At 47.0% G+C, this 25,168-nt stretch overlaps 1 protein-coding gene across 1 annotated transcript; it reads right to left on the reverse strand.

The window, feature by feature from the left end:
- Positions 1-244: 244 nt before the first annotated feature.
- Positions 245-25,039, reverse strand: LOC121519842. The gene is made up of 10 exons (XM_041802871.1): positions 24,836-25,039; positions 12,252-12,413; positions 11,617-11,814; positions 10,597-10,755; positions 9,355-9,435; positions 9,104-9,263; positions 4,046-4,090; positions 3,446-3,913; positions 1,470-2,845; positions 245-443 (listed from the first exon to the last, which is right to left on the reverse strand). Exons 1-10 carry the CDS (start codon positions 25,037-25,039, stop codon positions 396-398), a joined length of 2,901 nt encoding a protein of 966 aa, XP_041658805.1. The 3' UTR covers positions 245-395.
- Between the last annotated feature and the right edge of the window lie 129 nt (positions 25,040-25,168).

Here is a 25,168-nt window from a genome sequence, read left to right on the forward strand (position 1 = left end):
ACATACGTGCCAACACTTCACAGAAGAAGGTTATTTTAGTACGACCTGTCCTGGTGTCACATGACTGTAGTAGCTATAAATGTCACTGTCCACCTGACTGACCACAGCCTTTCTAATTCATCATAGAGAGACTGAGCCAATCAGTGATGTTTCATCACCTTAAGGAGTCTCTGTTGATCTTAAAAACATTGCATTGTTTCTATTAATGTTTCTGTGATTACAGCAGAATAATCTCTCCCTGGAGTTAACCATCTTCCTTTACTCCCTGCACCCTGGCCTCTCCTCTTCATCTTCTTTTTCTTCTCCTCTCCGGTTCTTCTCTTGTGTTCCTGTTGTTTTGAAGAGACTCCTGCTGACACAGTTCTGCTGCTGACTTCTTGGTATTTGGAGAGACTTCACTTCAGATCGAAGCCCTGAGTCTGGGACTGAGCCTTCTCCTTGGCCTAGAGTAGAACCAGATGAGCACAGACAGCGATGAAGGTGATTAAAGATCGTTGGGAATAGATTCATGCTGTGATACTTCATGTAGAGCTGGAGTCCATTTTAATATCAGAGCTGTAAAAAAAAACCTTTAAAACCTGGTTTAATTCATGTACCACTGATCCTTTCTGTAAAACATCCAACTATATTTAACATGAATGTAAGCAAGTCTAAACAGAGCTAAACATAAGGAGCTGTTGAATACTATCATGTCTTTTACCAGTGACTTCAGACTCTGAGTCTAAGGTGAAGAAAGAAGTCTGACATCAGGGACTGATGGTCCTGAACATGTTAGTGCAGGCAGCGCTGCCTAACCATTGATATCAGCTGGCCCTTATCAGCCCATATCCATGAGCGACTCTATGCTTTCTATTGGCTAATCTCATGCTCGTTTAAGGTGCAGCAGCCCTTAGCTACCAACCTGTGGTCCATGGGGGGTTAGAGTCATGTAAGACTCCAAGGTTGGGGGATCCTAGAGCAGTCTTACAGCAACACAAATGACTGTAGACAACGTCCAAATATTAATAACTGCTGTTTCTGTTTGTTTCTTAATGGACTGGTCCTGACTTAGTTATTCATATCCTCCCCAACCTGGTCAGGGTTTTGGCCTTAAGCGCCAGGATCCAGGGGCCAAGTGCACCAGCTAGTCATACACCTGGGTGTAACTTTATGCCCAACTTAGGGCCAGAACTTATGACTGACTTAAAGTTCTACCCTGTGCAGCTGGACTCATGCTCTGTATGAGTGTGTGTAACTTCTACACCCAGGATGGAGTAGGCGTAACTTTAAATAAACTTTAAAAAGCTGGACTTAACCAGTGGATTATGAATGGGTATCACAAAGTGATGGTTATCAAACAAGGGAAACATGATTTAAGTGTACTTTGTTAACAGGTTTATCAGTGAAATGTGAAGTCAGTCTGAGCTACACCTGATCTTAATATAGACATCCACCACCAGAAGAAGACCACCACAGGAGGTCCACCTTACCTTGAGCGAGGGTCGGGGAGGCCTCACTGGTCTTACTGGTCTCGCTGGCTCTGGTTTGGGCTTTGGCTGCCTTCTGTCCAGAGGCTCGAGGTCATCAGCCACATCTGGACAGCCAATGTAGCCCCCGGCCCCAAACACTGAGCCCAGATCCCCCTCCAGGAGGTTCCGAGCAGTGGTGGATGTAGTGAAGTTCTGGCTGGCGGATACGTTCCTGACAGCTGCGTTGGCGTTACTGAGCTCCAGTCCCAGCAGGTCGTCTGAGGTCACATCACTGTCTGAGCTGTGATTGGATGGACTAGGCTCTACTTCTGGTCCCACCATACTCTGGTTATTGTTGGCTTCAGGTAAAACCCCCCGGTTGAACAAGTCCAGCACTTCCTGGTTGTCATGGCTACCTAGGTCTACTACTTCCTGATTTTCATTGCTACAGAGGTCCGGGACTTCCGGGTGACCATGGCTATCTGGGTAGAGTACTTCCTGGTTTCCCTTGCTGCTAAAGTCCAGCAGCTCCTGGTTGCCATGGTGATCTACATCCAGCACTTCCTGATTTTCAGGATGGGAGAAATCCAGCAACTCACGGTTACCAAGGCTAACTTGGTTCAGGTAGGTACAGGGTTCAGGTAGGTTCAATACTTCTTGGTTGCTCTGACTACATAGATCGAGGAGTTCCTGGTTTTTGTGGCTAACAACCTCCCAGTCATCGAGGTGAGAGGTTTCCAGGACCTCTTGGTTCCTGTTATGACCTGGGTCCAGCAGCTCCTGGCTGCTGGGGCTACATTGGTCTAAGACTTCCTGGTTTTCATGGTGATGAGGTTCCAGGACTTCCTGGTTGCTATAGTTACTTGGTTCCTGCTGCTTCCTGGGGTTGCAAAGGTCCAGGACCTCCTGGTTCTCCTCCTCAGGACTGAGCTTGAAGCCATAAGGGTCAAAGTCCTGCCCCGTCTGAGAGGAAGGAACCTCAAACCCAAAGGGATCAAAGGTCAGCTGGTCAGGCTGAGAAGAGGATGGCTCGGGGTCAAAGGTCAGGTCGTTATCATTGGGTTCTGGGCTGAGTTCGGCCTCATCAGGATCCAGGAGGGTGTGACTGGAATGTTCTGGACTGAGTTTAAACCCATACGGGTCAAAGGATGACTGACTTGTGGTTTCAAACTCAAAACTCAGTTCTTTGTTCTGATCCGAGTCTGGATGGTTCCCACAGTCAACAGAGTTCTGAGGGGTTGCTGGGTCTCGCCTTTCTTCGACTAAGCCGTTGTCCGAGGCTGCCACCAGGCTGGAGACCACATCAGCTGACTGTTTCTGCACTCCACTTTCCGTTACCCAATCTGCTTCTGACAGGACACCTTGACCGTGGTCCTGAGCTGAACCAGGGCACAGACCTTGAGGAGAAAGTAAGAGAGGGTGAGAGGGGTTGAATGAACTGAACCAGAACTTAGATCTACAGGGGGAGAGTCAGGAGAGGGTTAGAAGGGGAAAACTGAGCCGAACCAGAACTCAGACCTACAGGGGGAGAGTCAGGAGAGGATAAAGGGGGACTTTTGAACCAGAGAGACAAGACTTCAAGCAAGGTGGAAGAACCCAGACTCATATTAATGAATACAGAACAGTCCGCGCTATGTCCAGCTATTGGTCAGGGGTTTTTTTTCAGTCTTTTATTTTGGTAAGTTAAGCTGGGTCTGCCCTATCTACAGTTATTCTATTCATCAGGATTTTTTTTTTTCAAGGCTTTTATTTTGGTAAACTAAGCTGAGTTCAGACCTGTCATCAGCCATTCTATTGGTCGGTTTGTTACCAGGCTTTTATTTTGGTAAGTGAAGCTGGCCCAGAGCTTTAACAGACACACTTTTCTATCCTTAGCCTCAGTCTTTAGTAATAAACCCAGAACAGGAGTTCAGCCTGAGGTTGCTGGTTTAAGATGATCGATACCAGCTCACATGATTAATGCCTGTTTTATATGAACCAATCAGAGCCTTCGTTACCTCGCTCCTGTGGCCCCGCTGCCCCTGCTGTAGTCTCTCCAGCCAAAGATCCCAGACTGTGTTCTTCGATATCAGAGGGAGGGGAGACAGCTCCGAGGTCCAGCTCGTATCCATTAGGATCTGATTCCACAGAGTACTGACCCTGAGACCTCCAGCCCCGGATGGGCTCTGGCCCTAGCTCCTCTGATGAACTCTGGATGGGTTTAAATCCACGAGAATCCTCAGCCACGCCGATGGCATCCAGGTCCTCCCGGCTGTAGCTGATCTCGATGTCACTGTCTTCATCGGGGAACTCAGACTCGAAGCACTGCGTTCCCGTTGAGGCTTTGTTTTCAGCACAGGACAGACTGGTGTCCGCCTCATCTCCACCATTTCCAGCCCCGTCATTGGCTCCGACGTTCGCCTCCGGGAACAAAACATCTGCTGCAAAGGGGTCGCTGCCTTTGAAGGGGTCAGAGGCGAATCCGTCTGAGAGGGGGTCAACAGAGACAAGGTTGGATATGGGTTAAGCTGAATTTAGAAAAACTGTGATCATGTAAATACAGCCTTAAGATCTTCACCACTAACCATGAACGGTAAAATAATGTTTTCATTACTCACCAGATGAATCAGTTTTAGGGAACAGGTCCTCATTGAAGAGGTCGTCTGAAAAAGAGAACGTGATGAAGTAGGACACATCAGACTGACTATTTAAAAAAATCTGAGACTGCAAACGTTAGGAGGGTCAGTATTTAACAGTAAAATCCACCAGAGCAAGACAGCTGAGACTGGCTGTCCCGGTGATTCTAGGGTTAAGGGTAGGAGTCAAGGGATACAGGGTCAACCCTGGATGAGAGGACGGTACGGGAAGGGGGGAGATTTTATAATAATAATAATAATAATAATAATAATATCTTGAATTTATATAGCGCCTTTCAAGAAACCCAAGGACGCTTTACAGGAACTCATATACATGGACAAACTATGTGAGAGGTAGGATGAGTGTGAGGGGTGGTTTAGTGAAGACTGTAGGCTGTGGTGAACAGGTGGTGCTTGAGATGTATTTTGAAAATGTCCAGAGATGGAGCGCTACAGATGTCTGCAGGAAGAGTGTTCCAGAGGGTGGGGGCTGCAGCACTGAAGGCTCTGTCTCCATAGGTTCGGAGTTTGGTTTTGGGCATGGAAAGTAGGCCGGTGTCTGAAGATCGACGGTTGCGGGATGGTGTGTATGGATGGAGGAGATCAGAAAGGTTCTGGGAGCCAGAGCATGGAGGGATTTGTATGTGAGGAGGAGGACTTTGTAGTTGATATGGGACTTGATAGGGAGCCAGTGAAGGTGGATGAGGGTCGGAGTGATGTGTTGCCAGGGTCTAGTGCAGGTGAAAACTCTAGCTGCAGAGTTTTGGACGTACTGAAGCCTGTCCAGGGTTTTGCTGGGAACTCCAGACAGGACTCCATTACAGTAGTCCAGGCGGGAGGTTATGAAAGCATGAATGAGTGTTTCAGCCACAGAATCAGGGAGTGATGGTCGGAGTCTGGAGATGTTCTTGAGATGATAGAAGGCAGATTTGGTGACAGACTTTATGTGGGACTGGAAGGAGAGGGTGGAGTCCAGGATGACGCCCAGGTTTCAGACCTTGGAGGATGGACAGATGGAGATCCCGTCCACATCGAGCATGAGATCTCCAACCTTCTGCAGCAGCGCTTTGGGGGCCACCACCATGAGCTCTGTTTTATTGCTGTTGAGTTTGAGTTGGTTAGAGGTCATCCAGGCTTTGATGTCGTGGAGGCAGTTTACCAGGGAGTGGGGAGGGAGCTGAGTGGATGGTTTGGTGCTGAGATAGAGTTGGGTTTCATCTGCATAAGAGTGGAAGCTGAGACCGTGTTTGTGAATAATCTGTCCAAAGGGGAAGCATGTAGATGGTGAAAAGGAGAGGTCCAAGAACAGAGCCTTGAGGCACGCCCTGGTTAACTGGGGTGGGGGATGAGTGAGAGGTGCCGATGGCAACAAACTGTTTTCTTTGTGAGAGATATGAGTGAAACCAGGAGAGAGCTGTACCAGTGATGCCAAGATGGTGAGACAGGCGGTCGAGGAGGATGGTGTGGGATATTGTGTTGAAGGCAGCGGTTAGGTCAAGGAGAATGAGGAGGCTGATGTGTCTAGAATCTGCAGCTGTGAGGAGGTCATTGGTTATTTTGATAAGGGCGGTCTCAGTGCTGTGGTGAGTGCGAAATCCTGATTGAAGAGGTTCATGGAGCCCATGGTTGGACATGTGTTGCTGGAGTTGGGCAGCGACTGCTTTTTCGAGAATTTTGCTGATGAAGGGAAGGTTGGAGATCGGTCGATAGTTGGAGAGGTCCTCCGGGTCTGACACGGGCTTCTTGATGATGGGGGTTACTGAGGCAGTTTTGAAGGATGAGGGGACAATTCCAGATGATAATGAGGTATTGATGATATCTACCATGATGGGGCACAGAACAGACAGAGATGCTTTCACCAGTGGTGTGGGCATGGGGTCGAGGGAGTAGGTGGATGCCTTGGCCTTCTTGACCCATTCAGCCACTTGGAGAGTGTCCAGGGGTGTGAAGCAGGAAAGATGGCAGTGAGGCGGAGGATTGGTGTCCTGGTGTGAAGTGAAATCCTGAGGTGGAGGTCCAGATGAAAGTTGCTGCTGGATGGAGGCAACTTTATCCTGGAAAAACTGCAGGTGCCTAGTGCAGCTGTCGAAGTTGGCTGGGGGATGAAGGTTGTCAATGGGGCAGAGAAGGCGATTTATTGTGGAGAAGAGCATCCGGGGATGGTTTTGCTGGTCACTGATGAGGGATGAGTAGTAGCTGGACTTTGCTCTGGAGAGAGCTTCTTTGTAGGAGCGCACATGCTCTTTATAGGCCTCCAGATGGATGGTGAGGCCAGATTTTTTAGAAAGTCTCTCCAGCTGACGGCCAGAAGCCTTCATGGAGCGGAGTTCAGCAGTGTACCAGGGGGCTGGGTGGGGAAAGGAGACTGAGCGAGTCTTCAGAGGGGCAAGAGAATCCAGGCTGAGGGATAGTGTTGTATTGTAGTGATTCACCAGGGCATCAACTGTGGTTTTAAGGTGTGCAGTGGTCAGGTTGGTAGCTAACACGTTCTTGAGGGCTGGGATGCTTATTGACTTGAGGTTTCGGAAATTGATGTTGCGTTTTGTAAGCTGTCTGGGGAGGGGGTGGGGATAGAGAAGAAAACAGTATGGTGGTCTGAGATGGCTAGGTCCAGGCATTGTGGAATGAATGGGGTGAGACCAGTGGAGCACACAAGATCCAGTGTGTGACCTTTGGAGTGGGTGGGTCCTTGGACATGCTGTGTGATGTTGAAGCAGTCCAGTAGTGATAGAAATTCAGAGGTGAGTGTGCAGCTGGTGGAGTCAACGTGGATATTGAAGTCTCCAAGGAGAAGTATGGAAGAAGACCTGGAGCAGACAGAGGTGAGGAGCTCAGACAGGTCAGACAGGAGGGTGGTAGTTGCTTTGGGAGGCCGGTAGATGAGGACGATCTGAAGCGGAGCTGAACCAGTCAGAGAGATGATTAGACACTCGAGAGCTGAGGTGCTGGGTGCTGGTAGCTCCTTAACCTGGAAATCTTCTCTATATATCACGGCCAGCCCCCCACCGCGACCAGTGGTGCGAGGTTTTTGGATATACACATAGCCAGGTGGGGTTGCTTGATTTAGTGTGAGGTAGTCGTTTGGGCTTTGCCAGTTTTCAGTCAGACATAAGAAGTCTACTTTCCTGTCTGTGATGATGTCATGGATGAGGTGGGCTTTATTGTTTATGGACCGGGCATTTTGCAGCATAGATGTTGTGGAAATGTTTGAAGATGATAAGCAGAGGGGAGTGGGAGGGACGTTGGTGCATCTGAGAGGTCTCAGGTTACTGAGCTGTACGTGTGGTTTGTTGTGATGACGTCGTCGAGAGTGGGCAGGGCGTTGGTCCGACTGGACTGTGGGGACGGCGTGGCTGGAGTAAACAAACTTTAGTTTCTGTGCTCTGTGGATATAATGAGGGCGACGCAGAAGGCCGAGGGATTTAATGTCTGTAAGACAGGCTGGAGTGGAGAAACAGATGAGGTTGAGAAGCTGCTGGGGCGAGTATTTGAGGAGCACCATGTTAGCTGCGCAAGGAAGCAGTGGGAGCAGGCTGCTGCTAGCTAGCTAGCCGCTAGCCCACGGAGGCTAACAGCTGATCGGCGGCTAGAAGCTAACAGCTAATCCGGCTTCTAGCCAGGAAATCCCGATGGAAGATTCACAGGTGGTCAAGAGAGAATGCTCAAGATTCGGAGGGGAAAAGCACAGTCAGAGCTCCGGTGGGTCACTAGCTAAGCCAAGAGGCTAGAGGTTAGCCGGAGGACACTAACAGCTGATCGGCGGCTACGAGCTAACAGCTAATCCGAGAGGAATTACGGTTCACAGGCGTCTAGCTGGGAAAACCTGATGGAAGACCTACAGGTGGTCAGGAGAGAATGCTCAAGATTCGGAGGGGAAAAGCACAGGGATGTACCATCCTCTTAATAGTACTTCCTGGTCTGCTCTCATTGGCTAGTGTCTTCAGATGGGTTAGGGTTAGGGTTAGAGACTGATCCAGAAAAAAAAATAACAATCATCCTGTAGGAGGCTCTGACTAGACTGACTAGACTAGACAACCCTGACTAAGCTGGGAGTCCTGGATCAGCTCTGGAAGACTGCAAGACGGCACAGACCATGACGAAGGACGATGAACTGACAGATCCTCCCATACCTGACCTGAGCCAAAACCATGACAGAGGGAGGATGACGGGTCATGTGATACGTATGGTCGCCCTGACAGTGACAGAGGGACAAAGAGTCATGTGATACGTTCGGTCACTCTGACAGTGACATAAGGACAAAGAGTCATGTGATACATACGGCCACTCTGGCGGTAGACGCCATGACAGAAGGACGAATGGTCATGTGATACGTACGGTCACTCTAACAGTGACAGAGGGACGAAGAGTCATGTGATACGTACGATCACTCTGACGGTGACGGAAGGATGAAGGATCATGTGATGCGTACGGTCACTCTAACGGTGACAGAAGGACGAAGAGTCATGTGATACGTACGATCACTCTGACGGTGACGGAAGGATGAAGGATCATGTGATACGTACGATCACTCTGACGGTGACAGAAGGATGAAGGATCATGTGATGCGTACGATCACTCTGACGGGGACAGAAGGATGAAGGGTCATGTGATGCGTACGGTCACTCTAACAGTGACAGAAGGATGAAGGGTCATGTTATACGTACGGTCACTCTAACAGTGACAGAAGGATGAAGGGTCATGTGATGCGTACGGTCACTCTAACAGTGACAGAAGGATGAAGGGTCATGTGATACGTACGGTCACTTTGACAGTGACAGAAGGATGAAGGGTCATGTGATACGTACTGTCACTCTAACAGTGACAGAAGGATGAAGGGTCATGTGATGCGTACGGTCACTCTAACAGTGACAGAAGGATGAAGGGTCATGTGATACGTACGGTCACTTTGACAGTGACAGAAGGATGAAGGGTCATGTGATGCGTACGGTCACTCTAACAGTGACAGAAGGATGAAGGGTCATGTGATGCGTACGGTCACTCTAACAGTGACAGAAGGATGAAGGGTCATGTGATACGTACGGTCACTCTGACAGTGAGCGAAGGGGTCAGCCTGGTAGAAGTCCAGCTGACTGACAGGGTTGGGGTTGAGACCGGTCTCTTCCTTCTCTCTGTCTTTGTCCTGGTCGTCAAAAGCCTCCCCGTCATCAGGGTCGTCTTCCTCAAGGTCAGATCTGTCCATCTAGGGTCGGGGATCAGGAAAGGGGTTAAAGACTTTTCATGTATTAGAACCCAGATCAGGATCATTTGGGGCCTTTTTTAGTCTCCTTTACCTTAGTAGAGCTCGTCCCACTGTCATCGGCTTCTTCTCGGGTACCAACAAGATTATTGCAGAATGATGAGCCACTGGCCCGCTGGAGGACAGACAGGGAGAGGGAAGGGGTGAGGGATGGGGATTGAAACGGGGAGAGGGGTGGGGGGAGAGACATGGGGAGAGAGATAGGGAGAGAGAGACAGGGAGAGGGAAGGGGTGAGGGATGGGGATTGAAACGGGGAGAGGGGTGGGGGGAGAGACATGGGGAGAGGGACACGGAGAGGAACGGGGAGAGGTTCGTTAGAGACAGACAAAAAAAAAAAAAGAAGCACAGAAAAGGAGGAACACCCCCACCCACTGGAGGTCCAGCCCCAACCACTGGAGGTTTACCCCCACCCACTGGTGGTCCAGCCCCATTCCACTTGAGGTCCACCCCCACCCACTGGTGGTCCAGCCCCATTCCACTTGAGGTCCACCCCCACCCACTGGAGGTCCAGCCCCATCCACAGGAGGTCATCCCCCACCTACAGGAGGTCCAGCCCCACCCACAAGACCTTAACTCCTGCCCACAAGAGCCTCACCAACTGAGTTCTCCTAAGGTCTGCCCCTCTACACACGTATTTTATCTTGATGCTGTAGCACCCCCTACTGGCAACAGGAAGTGACGCAACTGGGCCTTTTTCCTCATTCCTATCACTGAATTGAACCATTTCAGCTCAGATTTGGTAGAAAGACCTTACTAGTTCTCCTCTACTCTGACATGTATTATTAAAGGAAGCCTTTCTGCCGATGGTGACCATTTCAACATCTCCCCATTTAAGACAGGAACTTGCTTTAACTCTTGTTTCAGACTTGCTTCAAATTTCATATTTATGCTCAGTGCCTGCCCCTTTACACATTTGATTATTGATTCCATAGCTTTGCTGTAGCTCCACCTACTGTGAGAAACCAGTAGCACCTCTTAAATAATGTCTTCTACCTTTGTTTTTGATGTTATAAAACTCCCTCACGCTTTGTCATACTGCCACCTACTGTTGACAAGCAGTACTACCTCATAAAAAGTACACTCTGAGTATGTGGGGTGGAGAATTTTCTACCGTATGAATTTTTGCATCTTGCATGTTTCCACAGAACCACTGAAGAAAAATAAAAATACAACATTTTTGATATGTTCAGGAGATAAATCGGCAATCTAGACAGGCCTACTTATGGATATTATCTTTAATTTTTTTACCGAGTTTTTACCCTCTCAGTGACCTACCATGATGAGGTCAGCATAGGCCGGCAGTGATTGGCTCCTTCCCCACGGCTTCAGAGGAAGTGGATCATCCTCGGTGGTGTCTGCTGGAGACGTAGACTCCTCCAGCTGGCTCTCTGGAGTCACAGCACCTCCTGACAGGGAGCACAGAGTGTTCTCCTCCTACAGGGACAAGAAGAATCAGAGAATCTTTCAGTCACTACGGCATGACCATGGCCATGACGTTTCAATGATGATGTCATCTTTTCAAGCCTCTGAAATATTCCATCCTTGCGTTCTTCAAGTCCAATCTTGCCCTGCCCTCTGACCCTGGTTTCTTGTCTGACCCCACTGTGATCTAAATCTACTGAGCCAACCAATTACCCTTGTCATGTGAGCCAACAGTACTGCCCAGAACTAAAATTATGGGGTACAGGCTGGGCACTCTACATCCCCTAACCCTGACCCTGTCCTCTATAGGGGGACAGTGATCAAATAAACAGTACTGCCATGAAGTAAAATCACAAGGTACAGGGTGGGCACTCTACATCCCCTAACCCTGACCCTGTCCTCTATAGGGGGACAGTGATCAAATAAACAGTACTGCCATGAAGTAAAATCACAAGGTACAGGGTGGGCACTCTACATCCCCTAACCCTGACCCTGTCCTCTATAGGGGGACAGTGATCAAATAAACAGTACTGCCATGAAGTAAAATCACAAGGTACAGGGTGGGCACTCTACATCCCCTAACCCTGACCCTGTACTCTATAGGGGGACAGTGATCAAATAAACAGTCCTGCCCTGAAGTAAAATCACAGGGTATAGGGTGGGCACTCTACATCCCCTAACCCTGACCCTGTCCTCTATAGGGGGACCACTGATCAAATAAACAGTCCTGCCCAGAACTAAAATCACAGGGTACAGGCTGGGCACTCTACATCCCCTAACCCTGACCCTGTCCTCTATAGGGGAACCACTGATCAAACAAACAGTCCTGCCCTGAACTGAACCATACTGTGATATAAACATGGACTCTCTTACCTGCAGGATCTCTTCATAGGACTGTCTAATGGAGTCCTGCAGAGGAGTGTTCCTCTCTCCAGCCTCCTCCACCTTCCTCTTGGCCTGCTTCACCTCCTCTCTGAGCCTCCTCAGCCTCCACCTTGCTCGGGCTAGTTCCCGCTCGTACTCCTCCACCTGGTTCTCCTTCTGTACCTCCTCCGTCTGCAGGGACAGGATCTGAGAGAAGACAGGTGTGCAATAAACCTTTATGTCTTTTTTTATGTCATTGAAATCAAACAGCGTGGTCTTCAGCTTTACAGCAGTGATCTGTGGTCGACGTGAAGAAAGATGAGGAAAGAAGAAAGCTTTTGATGACTGAGCTACATGGAGGGTATCATGACACATCAATTCTAATCCTCACCACTCCTTCAAAGGTTAACAACTATGGCCAACTGTTGGGAAAAAAAAGAAGAGAAAAAGCCCGCAACATCCCCAGCTTCACCATCAGTCTGTTCCCTACCTTTGAGAAAGAATGTCATCCTTTAGAACCTAAAAAAACATTCCATCCTTGACAGTGAAGATAAAGTCCCCTCTTAAAGCCTTAAAATAAAGTGCCTCCCTGTGTTCTTATACACACTGACAGTGAAAATGACCACAACAGCATCGGTAATTACCTTCTGGCTCTCCTCGTAGCACAGCTGTCTGGTTGTTTTAATCTGCTGAATCAGCTTATCTTTGTGTTTGTCTAATTTGACCAGAGTCTCCTCCAGCTCCTTGCGGTCCGACTGCTGCTCCTGAAGCTCCAGGTGCTCCACCGCCACGGCGTTCTCCAGCTCCTGGAATCAGACAGACACATGAGCACAGAGCCGGGCAGGAACTACGGGGTTTTCAGACGGTTGAAGCTCCACAGCTGAGTTTTTTAACAGGTGTAGTTTGTAGTTCAGACTAAATCAAACCTCCAGCCTACTGTTGGGACACGCAGCATCCTTGTAGGTGAAATGAAGAATTCTAAAAGCATTTACATAATGTAAGTTTGTTTATATGTGCTGGTCTGCAAATCTGTTTCTGCTGACTGCCAAATGAAACATCATCCTTCTTTGTAATTATTCATATTCTCTAAGGCATTGGTTCCCAACATGGGGTCAGGGACCCCCAGGGGGGGCGCCAAAGATCTTTCAGAGGAGCGAGGGGTTGTCTGCTCTGAGGCTGCAGAAATTAGATTTGCAAAAATTGACTAAAACCATGACAAAGCAGTTATTTAGTAGTTTATACAGATGTCTCTTGATAATAAAAACATGCGTAGACCCTTTTAGGTTTCATCAGTGAAACAATTAAATTCTATGTTGATTATTGACAGCATTGACATAAACTCCTAACTGTACCTAGACTTAACAGAGAGAGGTGTGTACTGAGTCCTGCAGAAGTCCAGTCTTTAAAACTGTGGTCTCATTCGTTGGTCGTAAATTCTGTGTCGGATGTAAACCATTTCATGATTTCTGCTGCCTTCATCAGGTTAAACTGCTGTAGGATTTTCCTCCAAGTTTGTATCAGACTAATGACTAATGGATCTCATGTTGGATCTCCAGTCATTGTATCAACTGGAAGTCCTTGTAACTACAGTCATGGATGAAAGTATTGGCACCCCTAGAATTTTTCCAGAAAATACACCATTTCTCCCAGAAATTGTTGCAATTACAAATGTTTTTGGTGCACATGTGTTTATTCCCTTTATGTGCATTGGAACAACACAAAAAATCAGAAGAAAAAAGACAAAATTGACACAGTTTTACACAAAACTCAAAAAAATCGGTAGGACAAAATGATTGTCCCCCTCTTAAAACTGTGGGTAATCCATTTTATTTCCAGCATGTGGTGCTCATTTAAACTCACCTGTGGCAGTAACATGTGCTGGCAATCTAGAAATCACACCTGAAGCCAGTTAGAAAGTCTAAAAGTTGACTCAACCTTTGTGTTGTGTGTCTGTGTGTGTCACACCAAGCATGGAGAAGAGAAAGAAGAGCCCAGAATTGTCTGAGGACTTAAGAAGCAAAATTGTAGAAAAATATGAACAATCTCAAGGTTAAAGATCATCTCCAGAGATCTAGAAATTCCTTTGTCCACTGTGTGTAATATAATCAAGAAGTTTATAACCCATGGAGCTGTGGCTAATCTCCCTGGACGTGGACGAAAGAGAAAAACTGACAAAAGAATGCAACGCAGGATAGTTGGAATGGTGGATAAACATCCTCAGTCAACTTCCACACAAATTCAGGCTGTCCTGCAGACTCAGGGTGCAAAAGTGTCAGCTGGGACCATACGTGGTCATCTGAATGAGAGGAAGCGCTATGGCAGGAGACCGAGGAGAACCCCACTGCTGACAAAGAGACATAAAAAAGCCAGACTGGAGTTTGCAAAAATGTACCTGAGTAAGCCTCAATCCTTCTGGGAGAACATTTTGAGGACAGATGAGACTAAGGTAGAGGAAAAAGCACGTCATTCTACTGTTTACAGAAAACAGAATGAGGCCTACAAAGAAAAGAACACAGTACCTACAGTCAAACATGGTGGAGGTTCAAGGATGTTTTGGGGTTGTTTTGCTGCTTCTGGCACTGGGTGCCTTGACTGTGTGCAAGGAATCATGAAATCTGGAGACCATCAAAAAATTTTGGGCTGCAATGTAGGGCCTAATGTCAGAAATCTGGGTCTGGGTCAGAGGTCATGGGTGTTCCAGCAGGACAATGACCCCAAACATTCCTCAAAAAGCACCAAGAAATGGTTGGAGACAAAGCTGGAGAGTTCTGAAGTGGCCAGCAATGAGTCCAGATCTAAATCCCATTGAACACCTATGGAGAGATCTCAAAACTGCTGTTGCAAGAAGCACCCTTCAAATCTGAGAGACCTGGAGCAGTTTGCAGAAGAAGAGTGGTCCAAAATTCCAGTTGAGAGGTGTTAGAAGCTTGTTGATGGTTATTGGAAGGGATTGGTTTCAATTACTTTTTTCCAAGGGTGTGCAACCAAATATTAAGTTGAGGGTGCAATTAATTTTGTCCAGCCTGTTTTTTGAGTTTTGTGTAAAATTATGTCAATTTTGTCTTTTTTCTTCGGATTTTTTGTGTTGCTCCAATGCACATAAAGAAAATAAACACACATATACCAAGAACATTTGTAATTGCAACAATTTCTGGGAGAAATGGTGTATTTTCTGGAAAAATTCCAGGGATGCCAGTACTTTCGTCTATGACTGTAGGTGTGCAGCAGCCTGTTGAGGGTCTACGCTGGGCTGCCTTAGGTAATCTTTCAGACTTGGGGGGGGGGCTAACCCCCCTTTGTGTCTTACCCTGGTCCTGGGCTTGTGTTTCTATTGTTTTGATAATTACCACAGAATCCAAAGCCTTCCTATTGATCAGCCTTTCATCTAGACTCATGGTAAAGGCCTTAACACAACAGGTCTGTTATTTTCGGATGTGTTTAATTCGGATCCGTAATCCAAAAAAACGTCATGCACTTGAACCTTGCACGCTGGGTCTGATGCGTTTTTATTTGCCTTTATGTGCAAAAGCTCGTAGAATGTGGGAAATTGTTTTGTATTGCGAGCATGTGGCTTTGCCACTTCTTTATAATCTCACTGGATCCATCCTGACAGAGAGCTTCAGACAGATCACGCTGATGTATCATAGCGCTGAGCCGGGTTGGAGAAATAGAGAGAGCAACTTTTTAATTCATCCTCTGTCATGACCTGTGAGTCGGCTACAAACTTCTGCCTTCATCTGTTATATTTCCATCTGATATCCACATAAGAAACCGGCAAACTACGGTGTTTGCAGAGAGGTTTCAAAGCAAGAGAGGGAGAGAGAAGGAAGGCTTGAGTGGGGGTGAGTGAGCAAGATAGAATAAAGCATCAGGCACTGATCTGAATCATTATCACCCATCTATCTGTTATAGTTTCATGGCTGATATCAACATAAATAAATGAGCAACCTTGGTTTTTAAAGTGAGGTGTCGGTGAGAGAGAGAGAGAGAGGGGAGAGACAGGAGGGGTCGGGCGGGGGTGAACAAGCGAGGAGGAATCAGTGGGCACTGTACTGAATCATCAGTCACCCATTTAAATGACTTGGACTGATGCGAAATTTTGCATAAATTTGAACCTGTTCCAAAAAAAATATGACGGACAAACATGATTATAACAACATGAGCTCCATTCTCCTTTCTAAAGTGTGAAAAATTCAGACGAAATAAATGGACTCAGTGTGCAAAGGCCTTAAGAGCTTGACTGTGTTTTGTGTTATAAATCTCACTATCTGCAAAGTTCTTCTGTTGTCTGGTTTGAATAAATCCTGTTTGGTCTAAATTTTTATTCTGTGGAAAGATCTTTTCTATTCTTTTAGCCAAGATGGAAGCAAACATTTGTAGTCAATATTCACTATACTTCTAGGTAGTGTTGTAGTACTCGAGACTGGGCTTGGTCCTGAGACCACGTTTTGAAGGTCTTGCTCTTGTCTGGGACTCAAGAGTATTTTCACTCAGTCTTTCACTGGCTGGACTTGGGATTTTGCAACAAGACCGGTCAGGACCAGCACTGATCTGCTATTCTTCAACTTCATTAATGTGATAATAACGAGAAGCACTCACTAAAACAACAAATAGCTTCAATTCACGTGTAATTTAACCCCCCTCCCTGTGATGACTGCAACCTTCCTGTTGTTGTGACTGAGGAACACCCCCCCCCCCCCCCCCCGCAGGAGTGGGAGTGAGAGGCGGGAGGCGACAGAAGGACGAGACTGTGAGCGAGGAGAGCCGGAGACATTTTTATTCTTCATGTACGCAGATAAATACTAAAAAGTGCTCCCAAACTTTACAGAAAGTCCTGTTTGTTAAAAATATGAGCCCAGTTAATTAGCAAACTTTATATGTTGAGTTCAGGTAACCTCAGTAAATTAGATGACTGTATCCTTTATGGTATGATATGCTAAAATGTCCCATAAAAGATATGAAAATTTTGTATTGACAAGGAAACATCAATAAATGCAGCTTTGAAAATGAGTAAATTGTTTGTATTTGAAGGATACAGGCTGGGCATATGATGTAATTTTCAGTTAAACTGTTCCTGATTATTTAATGTTGTTATTTGACTTAAAACCGCCGCCGTTAGCTCACTGATTGTTCTGTCTCCTTTGAAATCTTTTTGTGTGTCCATCTTATTTCTAGTCAGAAATACCTCTGAACACTTATTTTAGGCCTTCCTACCAGACAAATCTAGAGAAACATCTCATTTTCAGATTTCCAAATAATTCCAAATAACTTTTCTGTGGCTTTTAAATACATACAAGGATTTAACTTTTACAAGAAGTTCATAAAAAAAATAAATAACATCTGAGATTTTGCATGTTGTGCTTTGGCAGACACCTTGTTCTTATCAGTCAGTTTTATTAGAAAGAAAACTAAAATTAATGAGAGAACGCTCTTTAACCATTTAACCTTGGCATGCTTTCTAAAATGGATTTTCATGGTCTTGGTCTTGGCTCGTCTTGGACTCGGTCTTGACTCCCAAAAGTCTTGGACTTGTCTTGGACTTGGTGCACTCTGGTCTCGGGCAAGTCTTGGTCTCGGATAGTGTGGTCTTAAGTACAACACTACTTCTGGGTCAGTCTAACCGATCCTTTCCTGGTTTGGGGATGACAGATATTGCTGCTTCTCTCCATGACATCAGAATTTCTCTTTCCAACCCAACCCAGTGGAACGGTGTTCAGCTTTCATACCTGTCAACCCATGTTGTCTGCTGGGCATGAGCTTTCTCTCTATTTCTTGGCGCTGTATCTGGTTGATCTCATTCTTTTTTTAACCTTGCAAAGCAGATGGATACGCCCATTTCCGTGTTTTTCACTGTTGAATCCATCTTGCAAAGCTCCCGTCTGAACTGTTTGGACCCGGTTAGAGAGTGACGGGACCAATCAGTGACAGGGGCAGTACTTTCAGGAGCGGTGGAGTCGTCGACGTATGCAAGCAGCGAGAAAGGACTGATGCAATTATGGCGGAAGACATTAGTGTGGATGCAGCTATAGCTTATCAGAACTTGACCACATTTCTTGGTTTAAAGAAGAACAAAGAACAGCAGTGCGTTGTTTTCTTTAAAAAAAAAAAGATCTGCCCTTTCCCAAACGCTGTGTATGAGAGGTTTACCAGATGGATGTGTGAACCAACTCCATCTGGCATGCCAGGTTAGGTCTTGATGAGGTTTTTAGACCCTTGTTAATTTTGCCTCCTTTCATAGTGTAACTCAGTCACTGAGCCTTAAATTCTTCGAGTAAAAGATAAGTTTTTCCCCGGCTGGTACGGAGCTTGTAACTACTGCTGCATTCGGTCTCGTGGTCTCAGAGGACGCCGCCTGAAGTTTCCTATTTATCTGTTGTTTAATGATGTATTTACAGTCGGTCGCTTTCTTTTGTTTTTACTCTTACAGTGACTCTAATTATTACATCAGGACCAGGACCATAACGGAGCTCAGGAAGGACTGGGACTAAACCCTTAAAGAGATACAGCTGCAGCGTTAGTGGATGAGACTCCTACCAGAGCAGTTCTCCTCTCGTTTAAAGTAATAAAGGATGGATCTAGAAACAGCAGAAAGTCTGATCTCTCTAACTCTGATGGTTCAACTTCTCTCTCCCACCATGACAGCACCTTTTCATCAAAGTATCAAAGAATGCTCCTGAGATTTCTTTAAGACCCAGCTAATCTGCCAGGAGGAGTTTTTTTTAAGTATGGTGTCTGTGAACGGCCAAAAATAGACATGATTGGTCACACTTGGATCAAAATGTTGAAGCTGAAGTTTGGTTTGAAGTAAAAGCATGTAGAGAACACATCTGTCATTATCTTTGTTCAGATGTAGACTGCCGCTGTTGCTCTTCAGGACGATATTCAGTTAAAGCTACAGCAGCACTGAGCCTGTGGAGGGTTAAACCTGAACATAGTCCTGTCACTTTGACTGTAGAGGTCAGAAACCCTGGAATACCCCTCATACATCAGATGTGGTGGATATTCAGAGCCAGGGTCAGTCACCATGTTCCAGCTCTCTATATTAAACAGATATTGACCTGTGGATCATGACCACATTAACCATCCAATATGAACCATCATGTTTTAGATTTTAGCTCCATTACCAGAGTCTGGGACTGGGTTTACCCTCGGGAGGATCCATAACAGCCCATGAAATCAGTCCCATTAAAACCATCGTAGGCAGAGCTCTGATTCCTGATCAGACTTTACTGTTCTGGTGTTAACTCACCTCTAACTTTGACCTGGTCTGGATAAACAAGACGGTGATGATGTAAACAATCTGACTGTTCATTGGACGGTTGATCAGGAAGAGAAGACTTCTGATGGTGATTGAGTCACAGATGCTAGAAACTTAACACCGCCAGGTATTGAGTTTTATTTAGAAGTGGAACATGTAAACCTAAATACATGTCTGATCCAGAGTCCTGTAGTTAATGTGGTCCTTCAGCATTGAGATTTATATGTGGGCTGGTCAAGGTTCCTATTGTTACTGCCCCCTAACTATGATTGGCTGGTCAAGGTTCCTATTGTTACTGCCCCCTAACTATGATTGGCTGGTCAAGGTTCCTAGTGTTACTGACCCCTAACTGTGATTGGCTGGTCAGCGATCCTAGTGTTACTGCCCCCTAACTGTGATTGGCTGGTCAAGGTTCCTATTGTTACGGACCCCTAACTGTGATTGGCTGGTCAGCGATCCTAGTGTTACTGCCCCCTAACTGTGATTGGCTGGTCAAGGTTCCTATTGTTTCTGACCCCTAACTGTGATTGGCTGGTCAAGGTTCCTATTGTTACTGACCCCTAACTGTGATTGGCTGGTCAGCGATCCTAGTGTTACTGCCCCCTAACTGTGATTGGCTGGTCAAGGTTCCTATTGTTACTGCCCCCTAACTGTGATTGGCTGGTCAGCGATCCTAGTGTTACTGACCCCTAACTGTGATTGGCTGGTCAGCGATCCTAGTGTTACTGCCCCCTAACTGTGATTGGCTGGTCAAGGTTCCTATTGTTACTGCCCCCTAACTGTGATTGGCTGGTCAAGGTTCCTATTGTTACTGACCCCTAACTGTGATTGGCTGGTCAGGGATCCTAGTGTTACTGCCCCCTAACTGTGATTGGCTGGTCAGGGATCCTAGTGTTACTGCCCCCTAACTGTGACTGGCTGGTCAAAGTTCCTATTGTTACTGCCCCCTAACTGTGATTGGCTGGTCAAGGTTCCTATTGTTACTGCCCCCTAACTGTGATTGGCTGGTCAGCGATCCTAGTGTTACTGCCCCCTAACTGTGATTGGCTGGTCAGGGTTTAAGTATAACTCTCCCCTACCTGTATGAAAAAAAAATTAAAGGACTGTAGTTTACTAGATCAGGGTCTGACTGTGCCCTAAAGGACTTTAGTTTACTAGATCAGGGTCTGACTGTGCCATGAAGGACTGTAGGTTTCTGTATCAGGGTCTCAATGTTCCATCACGGACTTTAGTTTACTAGATCAGGGTCTGACTGTGTCAAAAGGACTGTAGTTTACTAGATCAGGGTCTGACTGTGCCCTAAAGGACTTTAGTTTACTAGATCAGGGTCTGACTGTGCCCTAAAGGACTGTAGTTTACTAGATCAGGGTCTGACTGTGTCATGAGGGACTGTAGTTTACTAGATCAGGGTCTGACTGTGCCCTAAAGGACTGTAGTTTACTAGATCAGGGTCTGACTGTGCCATGAAGGACTGTAGTTTACTAGATCAGGGTCTGACTGTGCCCTAAAGGACTCTAGTTTACTGGCTCAGGGCCTGACTGCGCCATGAAGGACTGTAGGTTTCTGGATCAGGGTGTCAATGTTCCATCATGGACTGTAGTTTACTAGATCAGGGTCTGACTGTGCCATAAAGGACTGTAGTTTACTAGATCAGGGTCTGACTGTGCCCTAAAGGACTGTAGTTTACTAGATCAGGGTCTGACTGTGCCATGAAGGACTGTAGTGCACCAGATCAGGGTCTGACTGTGCCCTAAAGGACTCTAGTTTACTGGATCAGGGTCTGACTGTGCCATGAGGGACTGTAGGTTTCTGGATCAGGGTCTCAATGTTCCATCACGGACTGTAGTTTACTAGATCAGGGTCTGACTGTACCATAAAGGACTGTAGTTTACTAGATCAGGGTCTGACTGTACCATAAAGGACTGTAGTTTACTAGATCAGGGTCTGACTGTACCATAAAGGACTGTAGTTTACTAGATCAGGGTCTGACTGTACCATAAAGGACTGTAGTTTACTAGATCAGGGTCTGACTGTGACATGAAGGACTGTAGTTTACTAGATCAGGGTCTGACTGACTTATGAGAACAGGGTCTGACTTTGAGACAACAAAACCTTTGATCCTAATGACATATTTATGTTTAGTCTCTAATGAACAATTATTGATCCCAATACTGACTGGGTATCTACACATACATTATTGATCTTATCAGACTGATCCCTACCCTAGCACCTTTATAGACTGATCCCTACCCTAGCACCATTACAGACCGATCCCTACCCTAGCACCATTACAGACTGATCCCTACCCTAGCACCATGACAGACTGATCCCTACCCTAGCACCATGACAGACTGATCCCTACCCTAGCACCATGACAGACTGATCCCTATCCTAGCACCATGACAGACTGATCCCTACCCTAGCACCATGACAGACTGATCTTTAACCTAGCACCATGACAGACTGATCCCTACCCTAGCACCATGACAGACTGATCTTAAACCTAGCACCATGACAGACTGATTCTTACCCTAGCACCATAACAGACGGATCACTACCCTAGCACCATAACAGACGGATCACTACCCTAGCACCATGACAGACTGATCACTACCCTAGCACCATGACAGACTGATTCCTACCCTAGCACCTTCATAGACTGATCCCTACCCTAGCACCATGACAGACTGATCCCTACCCTAGCACCATGACAGACTGATCACTACCCTAGCACCTTAACAGACTGATCCCTACCCTAGCACCATGACAGACTGATCCGTACCCTAGCACCATGACAGACTGATCACTACCCTAGCACCGTCATAGACTGATCCCTACCCTAGCACATTGATAGACTGATCACTACCCTAGCACCTTAACAGACTGATCCCTACCCTAGCACCATGACAGACTGATCCCTACCCTAGCACCTTTATAGACTGATCCCTACCCTAGCACCATGACAGACTGATCCCTACCCTAGCACCTTTATAGACTGATCCCTACCCTAGCACCATGACAGACTGATTCCTACCCTAGCACCTTTATAGACTGATCCCTACCCTAGCACCATGACAGACTGATCCCTACCCTAGCACCTTTATAGACTGATCCCTACCCTAGCACCATGACAGACTGATTCCTACCCTAGCACCTTTATAGACTGATCCCTACCCTAGCACCATGACAGACTGATCCCTACCCTAGCACCATGACAGACTGATCTCTACCCTAGCACATTGATAGACTGATCCCTACCCTAGCACCATGACAGACTGATCCCTACCCTAGCACCATGATAGACTGATCCCTACCCTAGCACCATGACAGACTGATCACTACCCTAGCACCTTTATAGACTGATCCCTTCCCTAGCACCTTTATAGACTGATCCCTACCCTAGCACCTTTATAGACTGATCCCTACCCTAGCACCTTTATAGACTGATCCCTACCCTAGCACCATGACAGACTGATCCCTACCCTAGCACCATGATAGACTGATCCCTACCCTAGCACCATGATAGACTGATCACTACCCTAGCACCTTTATAGACTGATCCCTACCCTATCACCTTTATAGACTGATCCCTTCCCTAGCACCTTTATAGACTGATCCCTACCCTAGCACCTTTATAGACTGATCCCTACCCTAGCACATTGATAGACTGATCACTACCCTAGCACCTTAACAGACTGATCCCTACCCTAGCACCATGACAGACTGATCCCTACCCTAGCACCTTTATAGACTGATCCTACCCTAGCACCATGACAGACTGATCCCTACCCTAGCACCTTTATAGACTGATCCCTACCCTAGCACCATGACAGACTGATTCCTACCCTAGCACCTTTATAGACTGATCCCTACCCTAGCACCATGACAGACTGATCCCTACCCTAGCACCTTTATAGACTGATCCCTACCCTAGCACCATGACAGACTGATTCCTACCCTAGCACCTTTATAGACTGATCCCTACCCTAGCACCATGACAGACTGATCCCTACCCTAGCACCATGACAGACTGATCTCTACCCTAGCACATCGATAGACTGATCCCTACCCTAGCACCATGACAGACTGATCCCTACCCTAGCACCATGATAGACTGATCCCTACCCTAGCACCATGACAGACTGATCACTACCCTAGCACCTTTATAGACTGATCCCTTCCCTAGCACCTTTATAGACTGATCCCTACCCTAGCACCTTTATAGACTGATCCCTACCCTAGCACCTTTATAGACTGATCCCTACCCTAGCACCATGACAGACTGATCCCTACCCTAGCACCATGATAGACTGATCCCTACCCTAGCACCATGATAGACTGATCACTACCCTAGCACCTTTATAGACTGATCCCTACCCTATCACCTTTATAGACTGATCCCTTCCCTAGCACCTTTATAGACTGATCCCTACCCTAGCACCTTTATAGACTGATCCCTACCCTAGCACCTTTATAGACTGATCCCTACCCTAGCACCTTTATAGACTGATCCCTACCCTAGCACCATGACAGACTGATCCCTACCCTAGCACCTTTATAGACTGATCCCTACCCTAGCACCATGACAGACTGATCCCTACCCTAGCACCATGACAGACTGATCCCTACCCTAGCACCTTTATAGACTGATCCCTACCCTAGCACCTTTATAGACTTATCCCTACCCTAGCACCATGACAGACTGATCCCTACCCTAGCACCTTTATAGACTGATCCCTACCCTAGCACCATGACAGACTGATCCCTACCCTAGCACCTTTATAGACTGATCCCTACCCTAGCACCATGACAGACTGATCCCTACCCTAGCACCATGACAGACTGATCCCTACCCTAGCACCTTTATAGACTGATCCCTACCCTAGCACCTTTATAGACTGATCCCTACCCTAGCACCTTTATAGACTGATCCCTACCCTCGCACCTTTATAGATTGATCCCTACCCTAGCACCATGACAGACTGATCCGTACCCCAGCACCTTTATAGACTGATCCCTACCCTAGCACCATGACAGACTGATCCCTACCCCAGCACCTTTATAGACTGATCCCTACCCTAGCACCTTTATAGACTGATCCCTACCCTAGCACCATGACAGACTGATCCCTACCCTAGCACCATGACAGACTGATCCCTACCCTAGCACCTTTATAGACTGATCCCTACCCTAGCACCTTTATAGACTGATCCCTACCCTAGCACCATGACAGACTGATCCCTACCCTAGCACCTTTATAGACTGATCCCTACCCTAGCACCTTTATAGACTGATCCCTACCCTAGCACCTTTATAGACTGATCCCTACCCTAGCACCATGACAGACTGATCCCTACCCCAGCACCTTTATAGACTGATCCCTACCCTAGCACCATGACAGACTGATCCCTACCCTAGCACCTTTATAGACTGATCCCTACCCTAGCACCATGACAGACTGATCCCTACCCTAGCACCATGACAGACTGATCCCTACCCTAGCACCATGACAGACTGATCCCTACCCTAGCACCTTTATAGACTGATCCCTACCCTAGCACCATGACAGACTGATCCCTACCCTAGCACCTTTATAGACTGATCCCTACCCTAGCACCTTTATAGACTGATCCCTACCCTAGCACCTTTATAGACTGATCCCTACCCTAGCACCATGACAGACTGATCCCTACCCTAGCACCTTTATAGACTGATCCCTACCCTAGCACCATGACAGACTGATCCCTACCCTAGCACCTTTATAGACTGATCCCTACCCTAGCACCATGACAGACTGATCCCTACCCTAGCACCATGACAGACTGATCCCTACCCTAGCACCATGACAGACTGATCCCTACCCTAGCACCTTTATAGACTGATCCCTACCCTAGCACCATGACAGTATGACAGACAGACACAGAGCCAATCACACAGACACACCAGGGAGAGATGCTGCGGTCTTCTTACTCTGATCTCGGCTGCCTTGGCTACGACCCTCTCATCCATCTCCATGGCGTCTGTTTCTCTGGGAGAGGACCAGCAGAGGAGACAGGAGTGTTTGAGCAGCGAGGACAGCGAGCACTCGTTCTTCTTCCATTCCGTCTTCTCTCCATCCGTCCCTCCTTCCCATGATCCCTCCATTTTATCCTGCTGCACTGCCGTCTCCTCCATGGCTGCTGAGGCTACACTGCAGAGGAGGTGGAGCTCCCTCCCTGAACGTGACTGTGAGTCTGTGACAGCGAGCCATGAAGCAGAATGCACCAATGTGAGAGTGAAGAGAGAGGGGAGGGGGGAGGGGGT

This window comes from Cheilinus undulatus, linkage group 13, assembly GCF_018320785.1.
Source record: "Cheilinus undulatus linkage group 13, ASM1832078v1, whole genome shotgun sequence".
Taxonomy (NCBI): domain Eukaryota; kingdom Metazoa; phylum Chordata; class Actinopteri; order Labriformes; family Labridae; genus Cheilinus; species Cheilinus undulatus.